General features: G+C 46.3%; 1 protein-coding gene across 2 annotated transcripts in view; it reads right to left on the bottom strand.

Annotated features, from left to right (window-relative positions):
* Nucleotides 1–14901, bottom strand: part of WNT11 (Wnt family member 11) — a 56059-nt gene extending 41158 nt beyond the window's left edge. For both annotated transcript variants that reach the window (XM_088140459.1, XM_088140458.1), the window contains exons 1-2: nt 14262–14901; nt 2894–3096 (exon numbers count right to left, since the gene is read on the bottom strand). In XM_088140459.1, coding sequence (XP_087996585.1) covers nt 2894–2976 — 83 coding nt within the window. In that variant the 5' untranslated portion in view covers nt 2977–3096; nt 14262–14901. The remainder of the gene's footprint in view (nt 1–2893; nt 3097–14261) is intronic.
* Between the last annotated feature and the right edge of the window lie 1716 nt (nt 14902–16617).

Here is a 16617-nt window from a genome sequence, read left to right on the forward strand (position 1 = left end):
TGAGGTAGTCTCAGCATCCCTGGAGGGCGCTGGGTTGGGGATGTCAGATCTCAGCCCATTCTTGCTTACAAGATCACTGAGCAGATGGCTCAGATCTCCAGCTTTCCAAGCATGAAAGAGCAGAGGTCCAACTTTTAAGCCCTTAATCTCTAAAACAGTGTTTCTCAACCTTGGCAGCTTGAAGATGTGTGGACTTCAACTCCCAGAATTCCCCAGCCACATCTTCAAATGACCAAGGTTGAGAAGCATTGCTCTAGTGGATCCTGTATGGCGTTGGGGTTATTCATAGGAGCATCTGCCCCCAAGGATATTTCCCATCCTACAAGGAAGACATACTCCAGGTCCCCTCCATGAACCAATGTCCTCTTCTGGGACCCAGGAGGTGTGTCTTCCTGGTGGCTGATCCTGCCCTTTGGAATGGCCCCCCCAGCACCCCGATATACAGCGGGCCCCGATCCTGCACGCACTTAAAACCTGTCTCTTTGCTGGGCTCTTGGGGTCAGGATAAGACGTGCTGAGTTCCCAGTGGTGAGTTACAGTATCTTTTGGTTCAGATGGTCAAGGTGTTGTTTTAGCTGGTTTGCAATGGGTTGGTGGTGTTTTCCTTCCCACTGCTGTTTGGCAATTCTTTGTAGACTGCCCACGGTGATGCTGTTTGAGCTGGGTGGCCATAGAAATGCTCTAAAGAAATAAATGAATGTGCCTTTAACTCCATAGGATGGAAAATTTATATGTGCATTTGTGCATTTGTTCAATGCATTCCTTCCTTCCTTTCTTTCTTTCTTTCTTTCTTTCTTTCTTTCTTTCTTTCTTTCTTTCTTTCTTTCTTTCTTTCTTTCTTTCTTTCTTTCTTCCTTCCTTCCTTCCTTCCTTCCTTCCTTCCTTCCTTCCTTCCTTCCTTTCTTTCTTCATTCAGTGCATTGCAATGTATTTATTGTTGTACAGATCTTGCCTTGTAAATTCCCCTTCCCTTCCCTTCCCTTCCCTTCCCTTCCCTTCCCTTCCCTTCCCTTCCCTTCCCTTCCCTTCCCTTCCCTTCCCTTCCCTTCCCTTCCCTTCCCTTCTCCTCCCTCCCTCCCTTCTCCTTCCTTCCTTCCTTCCTTCCTTCCTTCCTTCCTTCCTTCCTTCCTCCCTCCCTCCCTCCCCATCCCCCTCCCTCCCTCCCTCCCTCCCTCCCTCCCTTCCTTCCTTCCTTCCCCCTCCCTTCCCTCCTCTCCCTTCTCCTCCCTCCCTCCCTTCTCCTTCCTTCCTTCCTTCCTTCCTTCCTTCCTTCCTTCCTTCCTTCCTTCCTTCCTTCCTTCCTTCCTTCCTCCCCTTTCCTTCCTTCCTTCCTTCCTTCCTTCCTTCCTTCCTTCCTTCCTTCCTTCCTTCCTTCCCTCCCTCCCTCCCTCCCCATCCCCCTCCCCCTCCTTTCCTTCCTTCCTTCCTTCCTTCCTTCCTTCCTTCCTTCCTTCCTTCCTTCCTTCCTTCCTTCCTTCCTTCCTTCCTTCCTCCCTCCCTCCCTCCCCTCCCCTCCCCTCCCCTCCCCTTGTGTTCTCACTCTGTTTTTTTTAAATATAAGTCGCTCAGAATCATTTGGAGTCTGGCAGCCTCTCAATTGCATGAAACCAACTGTATTAAATAAAATGTAAAAACTATCGCGCCTTTTCGTTCAAGCAAGCCATCAAAGGGGCAGATGGATGGATTTCCTTTCTACATCTGGAAAAGCACAGATGGGTTGATTCATCAGTCCCTTTTCAGGGCTCCCCTTTCCAAGAAACCTTCTAAATATTACAATGCAAATGCTTCATCATCAGGAAATCAGGAGGCGAATGCAACGCGTCTCTCACTCGAACCCCAGTGCTAAAGCCAGGGTCAGCGTTGTGCACAGGAAAAGTTTTGTTAAGCTCTTCAGCTGGGGGAGTGTTCGTGCACATGGGCCCATGTGCACACATGTGCATTCTCAGGTCCATCCATGCATCTCCCCTAACGTGATGGGGCTACTACAGAAAAATCCGAGCGGCAATAAACAGCAAAAGTTGTGAGATTGTTGGATAGCTACAAACTCACAAACATAGAATAACAGCAGCAGCATCAACGACCATAATCATCGTTGCATCTTACTAGTGAACATAATGAGCTAACGCCAGGATAACCAGAATCATTGCTTATGCAACGCTTCAAGTAATGGATCGTGACCTGAAGTTCAGGACAAGCCAGCACAAGATTTCGATAAAACACAAGGATAAATGGCTAACCTACACATAATATTTCATGACGTTTTTGTAACTAACCTCCCCCCAAAGATGAAGATTTTTCACAATATGATGAATTACCCTGAAGCACGCAGGGGAGAAATCTGATGCACGTGTAATCACACACATGGGTAGGACAGACAAATGTGTCAAGTCTAATTTTACTCGTGTGGTTGTTGTTGTTTTTTCAGCCTTAAATGTGCATCATCATCATAGTTATCTCTCTCTCTGTCAGTTTTTCAACCTTGGCCACTTTAAGACGTGTGGACTTCAACTCCCAGAATTCCCCAGCCAGCATGGCTGGCTGGGGAATTCTGGGAGTTGAAGTCCACGCGTCTTAAAGTGGCCAAGGTTGAGAAACTCTGCTCTATGTGTTAAAAATGGATTCAGTTCTGTGCCCCTAATTTGTGTGTTTTCCCTAATATAATGCATGCTGACATAATTTGACCCATTCGAGGATTTTTGCATGTTTTTCCCACCCATATGCATTTTTATTCCCTTTTTTTTCCCATCCAGGTTTTGCATCCCCACATCTAGAAAAGGCTGTCACAAAATGACCTGTTTGTCTTCCACTACAAAGGGATTCCTACACGACCTCCGAACAGGTCTCGACTTTTTTGTTGCTGCTGTTTCAAAGAGAAGAAAGGGAAAAGACTTACAACCATTTGATTCCGTTGCACGTCCCGTTTTGCAAGACGAAAGCCAGGAAAAAGGTTATCAAAAATTGTCGCTTCATCGTCATTCTTGGCTCCTGAGTCACAAGGGAAAAATAAATGTGTTGTGTCTATTTTTCTGTAGGCAAGGAGATTCCTTTGCTTTCTGGAATGGGGGGAAATGTTTTCCTCCAGGCATCGACCTAAAACTGAAGATGAGAGACATAAGATAGGGTCATCCAGTTCACTATAAACTTACTATTTACCCTCAGAAAGACAGGCGGACGGATGGTTTGAATTATAACAGCAGCACGTTTGTTCAAGTTGGCTTGCATGCTTTCAGTTATCCTCGCATATAATGAAATTTCATTCCTTATCCCGGCTTTATTTTGCTCCCTATTCAATTCTTCCTTCCTTCCTTCCTTCCTTCCTTCCTTCCTTCCTTCCTTCCTTCCTTCCTTCCTTCCTTCCTTCCTTCCTTCCTTCCTTCCTTCTCTTACCTTTTCTTTTTCTTTTTTCTAACTTCCCTTCTTTCTTTTTTTCTAAGTTTTTCTTCTAACTTAACATTTATTTCCTTTCCTTTCCTTTCCTTTCCTTTCCTTTCCTTTCCTTTCCTTTCCTTTCCTTTCCTTTCCTTTCCTTTCCTTTCCTTTCCTTTCCTTTCCTTTCCTTTCCTTTCCTTTCCTTTCTCTTCTCCACATATTTGCTTGAGAAGGGGTAAGGGGAGAGCCTGCCTGTCAAATCTCCAGCCCTCTCAGGAGGCTTTTAACTTTTCGCCTTCTCATTTACAAATATATGAAAAGCAGAGGGCAGAGAAAGAAGGCTCTTTGCGGAGACAGATGACAGGAGGGGATATGTCGGCTAACAGAAATGCCTTTGCTTTGCAGATGTTTGAGGCCGCCTGATAGTTTGGAAAGAACACTTTGGGTGTGTCTCCTGCTTGTAGCCCCCCCATCTCGTTCCCTTTCTTCCCATACAGCCAGTCCCCTAGACCTCAAGGAACATTGCAAGCTGGGAATAAACAGAGAACATCTTCTTTTTTGAAATCTCAAAAGCTAATTCCCTTTCAACCACTTGAATGAAAACATATAAATCGTGTGCATTTTTTCTGCCCTGCTATATGGCTCCAGCTGTTCTCGGTTGCTCACAGCTACGTTTCACGTGGTGGGACTACTGGGGGGAAAAGAACCAAAACCCCCAGCCTGGATGCCTTCAGTTAGCTACCAAATTCTAGCACTCAGTAGGGATGATCTCTGATCCTTCCCTCACAATGACAGCTGAGTTTGCAAGCTGCCAACAACAAACATTGATTTACCCACAATGCTCCAGGTGTGCCATTCTTCCAGGGCATTGTGGGAAACTGCAAAGTGACTGCCACCCGGCGCTTCATCAGGGCATCTTCAGCCTGGAAGATCACTTGTGCAAAGCGGCAAATGGAGGTGGGCTGTGGAAGGATAAAACTCACCCAGGAGAGGATATTTCTATTTAAATTGTATCATCATTTCCCAGTTTGCCTTCCTGGTCCTTTGTTTTGGGGTTCACCCTCTCTATCTACCTCCTGTGTTTCTGCCTGTCTCCTTGTCATGAATTGGCAGACGGGCTAGAGATGGAGCATGTTAAAACTGCCAAAAAACGCCCAAAAGACTATGTTTTTGAATTCCACGGGACACTTTTTCCTGGTTGCTTATTAAACAAACCCAGAGGGAAGGGAGCAGGAGTGACAAAGATGGAATAATGTTATTGGAATCGGAAAAATATCTTGCAAGTAATGAAATTAGAAAAATTAGATGTCTTACAAGAAGTATTGCATGAAAGGCACATGCAGTCCTTATCCCTCTCTATTCTGCACAGGTAAAATCACATCTGGAGGACCATGCATGATTCTGGGCACCCCAGTTCCAGGTCAGAGCAGGTCCAGTGAAGGGTGGCAAAGATGATCCAAGGGCTGGAGGACATGTCCTATGAGGACAGGCTGAAGAACTGCAGATGTTCAGTCTGGAGAAGACTGAAGTGAGACGTGATAGCCACGTTCAGGTACATAGAGAAAAGCTATAAGGAAGATAGTTAGGAACTCTTTTCCATGGTCCCATTTCCATAAGACCAGAAATAATGGGGATAAGTTGCGGCTAACCTAGAATTTCTTTAAATACAAGGAAAAACCTGATATGTTCCAACAGTGGAGCCACCCACCTATGGAAGCTGTGGGTTCTCCATCTCTAGAGATTTTAAGAAGAAGCTGACAGCCACCTCTCAAGGATGGTTGAACTGACTTTCCTGCACATTACTGTAATCCAGTGTTTAGATGCTGGCTGGGGAATTCTGGGAGTGGAAGTCCACATGTAAAGTTGCCAAGTTTGGAAAACCCTGGATTAGAAGACCTTTGTGTTCCCTTCCCATTTGATGATTCCATGAAATTATATTTAGGTACCTTATTCACATCCAGACTCTTCTTGGAACGATTCATTTCCATTTTACGCTTACAACTACCCAGCGAGGTCACCTAGAACAGTGTTGTCCAAACTTGGCCACTTTAAGATGAGTGGACTTCAACTCCCAGAATTCCCCAGCCAGCCATGCTGGCTGGGGAATTCTGGGAGTTGAAGTCCTCTCATCTTAAAGTGGCCAAGTTTGGACAACACTGACCTAGAATTAGAACAGTTACCGGGTCACAAGGTGAACCCCAGGCTACAGTCCCCCCACTAAAACCCAACTGCCCAAGGTGAAGGAAAACGGGGTAAACATATGCAAGTGTGAGTTACAAGTTTGCAAAAGGATGCTCCATAAACCTCACTGAACTCAGTGGGGAAGCTGGCCTAGATCCTCCTGATCCAGGAGAGCCCAACGTTCGGTTCAGAAAGCAAGCCTGGAGAATTCAGGGCAGACTTCCCTCCTCCTGGAACAGACAGCATTGAATCTTTCCCCTTGGCTGGCTCCTCCTCATGTCAGTAGGAAACAGCGAGGAGGAGTGGGAGAGATCAAATCCTAAGCCAGCCTCAGAAAAGAACCCCACACTTGGCCCAAGTTCAGCAGATGAACTTTCCTCAATGGCGTATTTGGTGCACACGTTATAGTTTTCATGCCCTGCGGGCGAAGAATCCAGTCCCTGAAAATTCCACTCCGGGAAAACGGCAGTAAGACAGAGGAGATCTGCCTTGGCAATCTCCCCCCCCCCCTTTCTTTTAGAAAGCCAATCTGGGCAAGCAGAGATAAGTCCCACCATTGCTGTCCGTTTTTATCCTGTCTCCCGCCTGCTCCGGCAGCTGATGTATCTCAATGACTTTTATCTCTGCCTTAAATAAGTCCACTTCAAAACTTCATGCCTTAATCCTGGAGTGTTCATGGCCTGGCCTGAGATGGACTGTTTCAGAAATCACTTGTTATCTTTCTGCTAATTTGGGCTCCTGAACAGCAGAGACTACTGTTTGGAGGAGGAGGAGGAGGAGGAGGAGGAGGAGGAGGAGGAGGAGGAGGAGGAGAGGAGGAGGAGAAGAAGGAGGAGGATAAGAAGAAGAAGAAGAGGAGGAGGAGGAGGAGGAGAGGAAGGAGGAGGAGGAGGAGAAGAAGAAGGAGGAGGTGGAGGAGGAGAGGAGGAGGAGGAGAGGAGGAGAGGGAGGAGGAGGAGGAGAGGAGAAGAGGAGGAGGAGGAGAAGAAGAAGAAGAGGAGGAGGAGGAGGAGGAGGAGGAGGAGGATTCCTAAGGTGAAATTTAGGGTTACAGGTTACAAAAATTCTGAGAAAAAAGAGGATACAACAGAAGGAGCTTGTATTTTCCATTAAAAACAGCAATAGAAAATCTGCTTGTAAAAATATGTATTAAGATAACAAAGATGTCAACTGGATGAAGTTCTTTGGGCTAAAAGTGTGCCCAATTCATTTTTTAAGGCATGGGCTTTATTCTGGATGTTTAACCCACCAGAAGCAATGTTTTTTAACCACTATAACCCATCAACCGGCATGCTTTAGGCCACTGCTCAGGCTGGCTGGGAGTTAGGGGCGCTGAAGTCCCATTCTCGGAAGCTGCCAGATTGGGCAATGCAGGAACACAGACTGTAAAAATTGGGTAACTAGGACTCTCTTATCTGAGCTGCAAAACGCTGCCTGACCACTAGAGGCCAGCATAGGAGATTCGTGGTCTTTCCTGCCATCTAGTGGCCATATTCAGTTTTACACTCCAGATAGGATAGTCCAGTCCAATTCTCATTTCAAACCACAAACTCTGGCAAGTAGTGCAGCCTGAATTTAACCTCATAACCAGACACACAAGGACTGCCTTCACACATTGTGCTAAGCCACAGCGGGTTGCCTATTAATGGCACAAAATCAGGCTTTGTGGTGTGTATACCTTAGATCAGTGTTTCTCGACCTTGGCCACTTTAAGATGGGTGGACTTCAACTCCCAGAATTCCCCAGCCAGCCATGCTGGCTGGGGAATTCTGGGAGTTGAAGTCCACCCGTCTTAAAGTGGCCAAGGTCGAGAAACACTGCCTTAGATTATGACTTAGCACTGTGTGTGAACCCAGCCAGCAATTTCTCTCTTCCGGAGGCTTCCCAAAAGCAGATATGAATAGAAAACCTTGTTTGTGACCTCGTGCTTCCCTAAAAAAATTATTGTGTATTTCTGCAAGCCTTTTTTGCATGCATGCAAGCCCAGAGGGGTGGGGCTGGGGGCTAGAAGGGGGGGGGGACAGGAGACTAAACAAAGAAGAGGACTTGCCAATCCACAGTCTGTTCCCCCAGGTCTTGTTTACACAGGATCAAGCTGTTTCTTCTGTTTTCCTAGGATTAAGGAGCTCTGTGTCATAGTTCGGGGTTTTTTGATATACCAGCGTGACCTCTCTTTGCAGGAAGGGTGGGCTGAAAATAGGGTGATCTGTTTCCCTTTCCCTGGATCCACCACACAGATAGCCACCTAAAGTAGGTTCTTGGAAAACCAAAGTACAGTAGAAGTCAGCTTAGTTCAGAAAGTTGAAAATACCCTTAGATCCAGAGCACGATCTTTCATTCTAAATTAATTAAAGAATGACTTTTGTCCCCAGCTTGGCTTGCTGGTAGATCTTGGACATTTGTAAGAGGAGGAGGAGGAGGAGGAGGAGGAAGAGGAGGAGGAGGAGGAGGAATAAAATATACCCATCTCCGCTGGATTAAATTACTTGCCAAGTTGTTTTTAATTATTGTGGCTAAGTGGAACTTCCAAAACTCATGGCCCGCTACCTCTGAACCTCAGTAGCTGGGGAGACAGATAAGCCACAAGGAAATATGGTTGTCTTTGTACCCCATTTATGAGCCTTCTGGCTGATCATTGGGGAGGGACCAGGTAGCCATAGGAGGGGGTCAGGTAGCCAAAGTTCCTTTCTTTCGACCACAGAGATTGTGTCAACCCATATCCGCCACTTCCCCTGAGAAATGAGTAATTTAGCTTTTCCCAACCTGGTGCTTTCCGGATCTCTTGGCCCCCGAATTCACAAAAATCCCAATGAGCGATATTGGCTAAGAATCACAAAACGTGAAGTCCTAACACAACTAAAAAGCTACTTTCACTAGGCAGTTAGAAAATGGAGCTGTAAGATTTTCTTTCCCACCAGTGTCATTGTTTGGAATGCTTCCCTGAGACTCCCTGCACACAGAGCAGTAGCAATTCAAGGAGAAGGTTCTCATGGATCATTTCCCTTGATAAACTGGCTTTCTGGGTGCAAGGACTGTATTTCATAGGGAGGCACTGCTAGTTCAAACTCCTCACTCATCCTGCATCTCTCCATCTCTTTTCTATTCCTTCTATCCCTCCTAACGTTTCAGGAGTCTTTTCCTGTCCTATGTCTCTTCGTCCATCTACACAATAGGAGGTAATCATATTGCTTATTCAATATTACACAACAGCAAATAAGAAAGAGGGGTGTAAGATGGAGCAACGTTTTGTTCAGCTAAGAGAAAGAGCCCTAGATTTAAAAAATCTGCAAACCAAAAGTTTGGGAATTCAAAAGAGTCTTTGCAAAAGGCTGCTTGCCGTGAACCGTCCAAAAAGCTCCATTTATCCAAAGGTGATGAGCTTCCGGGCTAATAGGCTGTGATCTAATTATTTGGGGTCCTAGATGCGAACAATATATCAATGCAAGCTTTCACGGCCAGCATCAATTGCATCAATATTGTCTACCTTTTGGATGTCAAATAATTAGACCACGGCCTATTAGCTCAGAAGCGCATCACTGTTGCCTTGATGCTGGCCCTGAAAATCTGCATTGATATATTAGCTCAGTTTCTTTGATGAGCAAAATGAAATGGTTTTCTTTTTTCTTTGAGAAGCATTGTGTGATTTTGGCAATTCCTATGCAGAAAAACAGCGTGGAGGAGAAGACCCACTTCCAGAGAAGGTGAAGCAGAACCTCATCCCTTCAAGTCTTTGGTGTCTATGACAGCCTTCTCCAATCTGATGCCCCCCAGAATGGGTTGGATTATGGCTCCCATCATCTTCAGATGGTAAGGCCGAGATTGCAAGCCAACCAGGCACCCAGGAGAAGCCATGTTGATGTCATGTGTGTCATGATGTCATCTTGCAAATGGAAAAAATGATTTCATCATACTACATGATTTGTCACTCCAACCCCTTTAAACACTCTTGGGTTCAGCACATCTGGAAGATGCCAAGATGGGCGAAGCTATTCTATAATGCCTATAATTTTAGTTGTATGGAACTGACATCTACCATCCTTCAAACCACCTCTGACATCAATGCTTTCAAACTTCAGGCACATCACAGAACAGATATCTTGAGGTCATTACCTGAATTCTGTACTACCTGTCTTGTTCCTTTACTCTCCAGATGTTGTAGGTCCCTTTTGCAACTCCATTTGACCTCTTTGAAAACAGCCAGGTGAACTCAACAAATTCTTTTTTTCTACAGCTGAGTTAGCAGATCTGGGCCCCAAAGCTCTCCATATAGAAGGTCACTTTGGAGACCAGGATAAGCCCTGCTGAATTCTCTAGAGGCTGACCAAGATTTGTGTAATAAAAGAAGGATTCCACATAGTTGTCAACAGGGAAAAAGCCCAAGTACATGATAGTGTGGAAGTGTGGGATCTCTGTAGATCCTTTACACAATGTTTGGGCAACCCTCTGCTTATCTTCCCATGGGAAACTCTAAGAAGATCAAAAGAAGATCTGCTTCACTAGTCTAATCCAGCTTCCCACAGTGGCCAGACCAGATGTTTAAGCCACCAATTTAAGCACCAGGAGTTAAGCTTTCTTCCCCCCACCCCCAACACAACCTGTGATTGTTCCCCAGGAATGGGTGTTATTCAGATACAAATCTACTTTTGGCCACGTCTAGACTGAAAAGCTGTTGGAGTCACCCAGAAAAACTTGTTTCTTCATCCCAGTCATACTTCCACAAAACCAGTTGCCCCTCCCAGAAAAAGAAAGTCAAGTCTTTTCTTCTACATTTATAACTGTTAGTCGCTGGCAATGAAATTGCATAAATAGGCATTCCACTTTTTTTCTTGATTCCTTCTATTTATCAGAAATATATATTCCCACCCACCCTACCTGCCTAGCCTCCTGACTTCACTCAGCTCTGCATGTGCTCCTTTCTCCACACATCCCCACATTTTCACATTCTCCAGCATAAATCACATCATATTTGTAGCTATTTTGATTTGAGACCTGCAGCATCTACCGTCTGATTTTAGAAATGTATTATTATTATTATGGTGGGTCGCACAGTCAGCCAGATGTTTAGACTGGATTTGGCATTTTTGTCCACCTATCAAGTCCTTCCCAAGGACCTGGGATAGGCAGATGTGCTTGTTTGATGATGATTATTATCGTCATTATTGGCAGACCTATCTTAAAAAAAAGGGCTGACTTGATGACCTCAGGAACCCCTTTCAAGTGGATAGAACAGAATAGAAGCCTATTCTATCTTAAAAGAAGGTGTATGGGCTCATTGAACAATTCAGTCCAGAGTTCTCACTCGAGGCACAACTACCAGGCTCAGATGATCATATTTTGGGCCCATCAGGCAAGACCCCGTTCTTGTGAGAAGTCCACAGTCCTGAGAAAAGTAGAAGGAAAGAGAGTGGCATATGTCACCAGAGAAATTGTCTGGAATGTATAAAGGCACTTCAAATTTATGCTGGAAATGTGAACAAGAAGAAGGGACATTTTATCTTGCTTGGTGGATGTGTAAAAAAGCTAGAAAATACTGGATTCAAATACACATACTGATTCAGAGGATTTTAATGATTAATATACAATTGAAACCAGAGATCTTTCTTTTGGGATTGATGGACAAAGAGTTGGAAAGAAGTTATGGAACTTTGTTTTTGCATATGATACCTGCAGCAAGATTATTGTATGCACGAAGATGAAAAGACCTGGCCATACCCACAACGGAGGAACGGTTGGTGAAGATGATGGGACTCGCTGAGATGGCTAAATTGATCAGAGAAACGACAATATCTACATTTATTGCAGACTGGAAACCCCTTATAGAAAAACCCCTCTGTTTTTGCGTGAAACAGAAAAAATGAACTTATGATTTATGGTTTTGATGATTAGACAGGATAGGTTATGGAAAGAAGAGAGTCATGTCGTAACCATAGAGTAAGAGGTAAATTTATAATTGGACTTATAACTGCTGTAAAGAAGATCAGAAGCGACTTCTTTGTATCTTTTTTTCTTTCTTTTCTATTCTTTTAATTTTTTTCCCTTTCTTGGACTTTTACCTTTCTCTTTGATTTCTTTCTTTTGCTTACTTTATATTAGTTTGTATTCATTTTTATCTTCTTTTTAAAAAATCTTTAATCATAAAAAAAATGTGAAAAGTAGAAGGAAAGAAAAGAGGATGACCAGCAGCCAGGTGGATGGACTCATAAAGTGGTGATGGGGGAAGACCTGAAAGACCATGTTGGGGACAGATCCTCCTGGAGAAAATCTATCTATGTGATCACTAAGAGTCAACACTGACTTGATGGCACATCAATCAATCAATCAATCAATCAATCAACCAATCAATTAATCAACTATAAACAATAGTATTCCCAGGTAATTGTGCCTACATTGACAGCCATACCAGTGATTTATCAGCCCAGCCTGATATATTTTTACTTACACGAGATGCACATTATAGGATTCACTACCCATTAAGTTGGATCACAGCCTAATTGATGCAATTCAGTGGAATTCTCCCCAAGAAATATGAAGTCACCCTTAAGTGACTTGGGGAGAGGGGCGAAGGTGAGATTAAGGTGCAGGTGATTTCAACTGGAATTAAGCTGGTTGTCTCCTTACTCTTAAGTAAACCTCTCCCCAGAAATTCACTTTCTGGTATGGATTCAAGGTGGGGTGGAAAGAGAAAACCAGGAGGAATGCATCGTCAGATTGCCAAATGCTGCAGGAATAGGGGTTCCCCAGATTAAGATATGTTTATTCAGAATCATTTCCCAATGAGCACAATGGGAAATTAGCCCAAAAAAGAGACCTGCAATGGATGAACTCGACTGCCACTCTGGAAGCAAATACAGGTGTTTGGAGATGTGCTCCAAACTCTGAGCCTGCTCTTTGGAAAACGCTCCCCAAACCAGTGATGGTGCTGAGGGTTTCTTTCCAAGCACAGATGCTCAGTTTTAATTGATGGTCCACAGATTGTCAAGCACCCCTGTTTTATTCCTAAAATTATACCTGGGGCCTCTAAATCAGTGTTTCTCAACCTTGGGAACTTTAAGATGGGTGGACTTCAACTCCCAGAATTCCCCAGCCAGAATTCTGGGAGTTGAAGTCCACCCATCTTAAAGTTCCCAAGGTTGAGAAACACTGCTCTAAACAGTCCAATTGGATAAAGCCCCCCCACTCAATCTTGCAGGACTTGCTCCCTTCCCCTGATATGTCCCAGCAGGAACTAGAAAACTTTTGGAGACAGCTGTTGTAATTTGGGACACTGCACTGAGCCAAGGGTTGACTTGATGACCTCAGGGACCCCTTTCAAGTGGATAGAACAGAATAGCAGCCTATTCTATGAAATGCAGCAAATTGCAAATGACTTTGCTCTGGACAATCTTACAGAATTAGGGAAGGTTCCTCCACCTGATCTCTTTCAAATCGATGGAGATGATTAACTCCCATTCCAGTTTTTAGGTAAAAGGTTTGGGGTTTGGGCAAGCTTAGCTGCAAGGCACATCTGGAAGACCTCAGATTGGGAAAGTCTGTCCCACAGGCTACAAGAAATCGATGCTGGTTTTGCTGGCAGAATACAGTCCTCACCCCCAGCCAGTCTTCTGATGGCTAGCAGCCCCCTTCTCTTGTCATCCCACCCCACCAAGTTCCTAGACCTCATGGTGTTGCGTTGAAGAGAAGAAGCTGCAGCCATGTAAAATGATCATTCTTTCTCCCCCACTCCCTGCCCTAGATCTGCTAGGGTGGAGGGGAGATGGGCGGCATATAAATTTAATAATTAAAAAATAGAGCAAACAATGGCTATCTTCACCCCGTACACACAACCAGCTCAGTGGAAAACAGAGTAGCTGCATTCCCACCGCACTCTAACCCTGATGAGTTTAAACCGGCTGTTGGGCTTGCTCAAGCTGTTTGGTTAGTGGTCCCATTCTGCAAACCCCGAAAGATGGTTTAATTCAAGATCCAGGTTAAGAGCGGTATTTATGAGCATAGCCAATGACACAGAAGAAATGTTGGGAGCATATTCGCCCTCCCCCAAGCCCCCAGAAGAGCGTTCTTGAGCCTTAGAGTGGATTTTGCAGATTTCCCAAATAGTGGGAGGGCTACATCCCGGTCTACAAGGCCGGGGGTCTCAGAAAAATCGGAATTTTTCGATAGCACCGAGTAGAAGTGCAGCTTCCTCGCTATCTATCAGTGCGCTTTCAGCACACAGCACGGGCTGGCTTCTAACGTTTCTGGGCCACTGGAGGGGCGGCTGTCGCTTCGCCGCCGTTTCCAAGCTCACAGATCGAAACGGAGGTTCGCCCCGCGGGCTCTCCCGCGGGCGCGGTGGGCGCCGCTTGCGCGCTCCGCTCCGCGACTTCGCACCTCTGCTTCCCGGGTCGCGCTGCTGCCTCGTCCGGGCGCCTCCGGCTTCCCCCGCCCGCCGGGAAATATTTTCTGGCTGCTTTTGTGCTACGGTGATGAGGCTTCCCTGCCAGCCGCGCCGCCTGCGTTTCTGCTGGCCCGGAGCAGTCGGGTCTCTCGCCCGATTCCGCAGCGCTGCTGCCCCGTGGGAGACCCGCTTTTTTGAAAGGTTTCAGCACTTGGGGGTGGGGGGGGGGTGCGGTGAATTGATCGATTCCACTCCCGCCTGCGCCCGGCGGTACTCGACCCCAAAACTTCACTCTTTCACCAAAACAACCTCAGGAAGGTTACGGCTCTTTGCTTACCTTTTGATAGCAAAATCGTTTTCTTTTCTTTTCTTTTCTTTTCTTTTCTTTTCTTTTCTTTTCTTTTCTTTTCTTTTCTTTTCTTTTCTTTTCTTTTCCCTTCCTTCTTTCCTTCCTGTCTTCCTGTCTTCCTTCTTTCCTCCCTTCCTCCCTTCCTTCCCGGACCTTCTCCTTTCAAAAAGAAGAGGGAAGCTCGCTTCCCCAGCTCTTCTCCTGCTCCTCCTGCTCCTGCTCCTGCTCCACTTTCTCTCCAGCCGGCATCGACCTGCTCCGGGGCGGGCGGGGGGCAGGGGGGGAGGGCGCGGGCAGGGGGCTTGGCGTTTCGGAAGGCAGGAAGGTCCGCCGGAGGAAAACGCTACTGAAGGGAAACGCAGCTCGGGACGGGCGGGGGGAGGCAAGGGAAAAGCCCCCCAGAGAAGGAGCAGGGCTGGCCAGGACGAGGCTCCGGGGCCGAGGCTGCGCGCGGCGCGCTCCGGAATCGCACCCGGCGGCCGGCGGCGAAGCCCCGCTCTGGTTCTCCTCGGGCTCCGCGAACCTGCTTTATATGCCTTCCTCTCTGGCTTGGATGCGGAGCGGTGATGTCAGTCTGGATTAGCATAAGAAAAAGGCGCCGGATTTACTGCTCCCAAACAGGACCACTCGCGTGTTTGATCTATTCTGGAGGGAGCGTCCCAAAAGGAAGAAAAGGAAGAAGGAAAGAGAAGGGGGGAGCAGGAGGAGGAGCAGGAGGAAAGCAAGAGGAGGAGGAGGAGGAGGAGGAGGAGGAGGAGGAGGAGGAGGAGGAGGAGGAGGAGGAGGAGGAGGAGAGGGAGGGGAGAAAAGAGAGGGAAAGAAAAAGCACATCTAAACTCAGGGTTCAGCATTTGAAACCAAGAAGCAGATCCATGTCTTTCACCCGGGGTAGCCAAGGCCCTTCATTTGCATATTATCCCCAGGAAGCATGGCCGTCTGGTGCCCACCCAACATGCTCCCATCTCTGGGCTGTGGACAGAGTGGAAGAAGCCAGAGCAGGAAAACAAATTCCTCGTCAGAGGATGGCTTGAGAAGAAACAGGGGTACCGCATTCCAGGGAACATTCTTCCTCTGTGCCTCCCACTTTTAGCAAGGTCCTGGGCCATGTCTGAATTGCCCACCTTGTCTTTGCTTCTTCTTTTTCTCTTCCTTCGTCACATTCAGGTTGCTTCTAGGTCACTGATCTTTTTTTTAAAAAAAAACTTTTCAGTCTAACCCACCACCCTGGAATTTCCTTGTGGTCTCCCACCCAAGGACTCACCAAACCCATTTCCACTTATCCATCTGTCAAGGTCAGCTAGGTGCTGCCCTTGCTTTAGAGCTGTGTTTCTCAACCTTGGCAGCTTGAAGAGGTGTGGACTTCAACTCCCAGAATTCCCCAGCCAGCATGGCTGGCTGGGGAATTCTGGGAGTTGAAGTCCACACCTCTTCAAGCTGCCAAGGTTGAGAAACACTGCTTTAGATATAGCAAAATCTATACTGCTTTTTCATGCAGTTAAGTTAAGTTCCATATCCATATGGTTTTCTTGGCAACCATGTGGAAGTGATTGGCCATTGTCTTCTGGATTTTTTCCCCCATCCCAGTTTAGTTTACATCCCTGGGATTTCCTCATGGTCTCCCATCCACATTCTAGCCAATCTGATCCCACTTAGATCACCTAGTGCTTCCATCTCCTGTGGACTCAAAGTCACCCTTGAGTGAAGCTCATCTTCTGGTGACTCCATATACATTCCCATATGCGTAGCATCTTCCGGGATGCGCTTGTTTCAACACGGCCCAACATTAGCGCATCTCACTCAAGGTCAGGGAAAACGTCCAGGTTACCCAGATTCAGAAGGAGGACAAAGATTCACGGGCACGTTTGTACCATGGTGCTGTGCAAGTGGAGAAAGGCCTTCCAAAGAACGCTAATTCCCACGTGCTTGGTTCCCGATGAGGTTAAGAGTGAAAGTCAGGAGTGATACTCTTCTTCTGATTGACACCGTAGGAGGAGAGCCATGTGAGTCTCTGATGGCACAAAAACAGGAGGATTCTGGGAATTTGGCATCATGCCCAACTCCCCAATTTGAGTCAAAGTATGAGGTTGCCTCTCGCGAAAGTTGATGCCTTCAAATAAAAAGTATGAGACTTCCTGATTTTCTGCTCAAGCGATTCATTCCCTTTCGAATAAAACCAGTGATCAAAACCCGTTTCAGGAGGGGGGCAGGTTTTTTACGTCAAGCACCACAAGGAAAATGTGCACATCAGGGGCCCACAGAGATTGCCAGATGCAAAGAAGGATGCCTTCAGTTCGAGCCTCTCCGCCTGGTGGTTTCACAAACAGGTCCATCCTGTTTCCTTGGC

This window comes from Python bivittatus, unplaced genomic scaffold (assembly GCF_059951505.1).
Source record: "Python bivittatus isolate LINGU-HERP-01145 unplaced genomic scaffold, Pbiv_v1 ctg000340_np1212, whole genome shotgun sequence".
NCBI lineage: Eukaryota > Metazoa > Chordata > Lepidosauria > Squamata > Pythonidae > Python > Python bivittatus.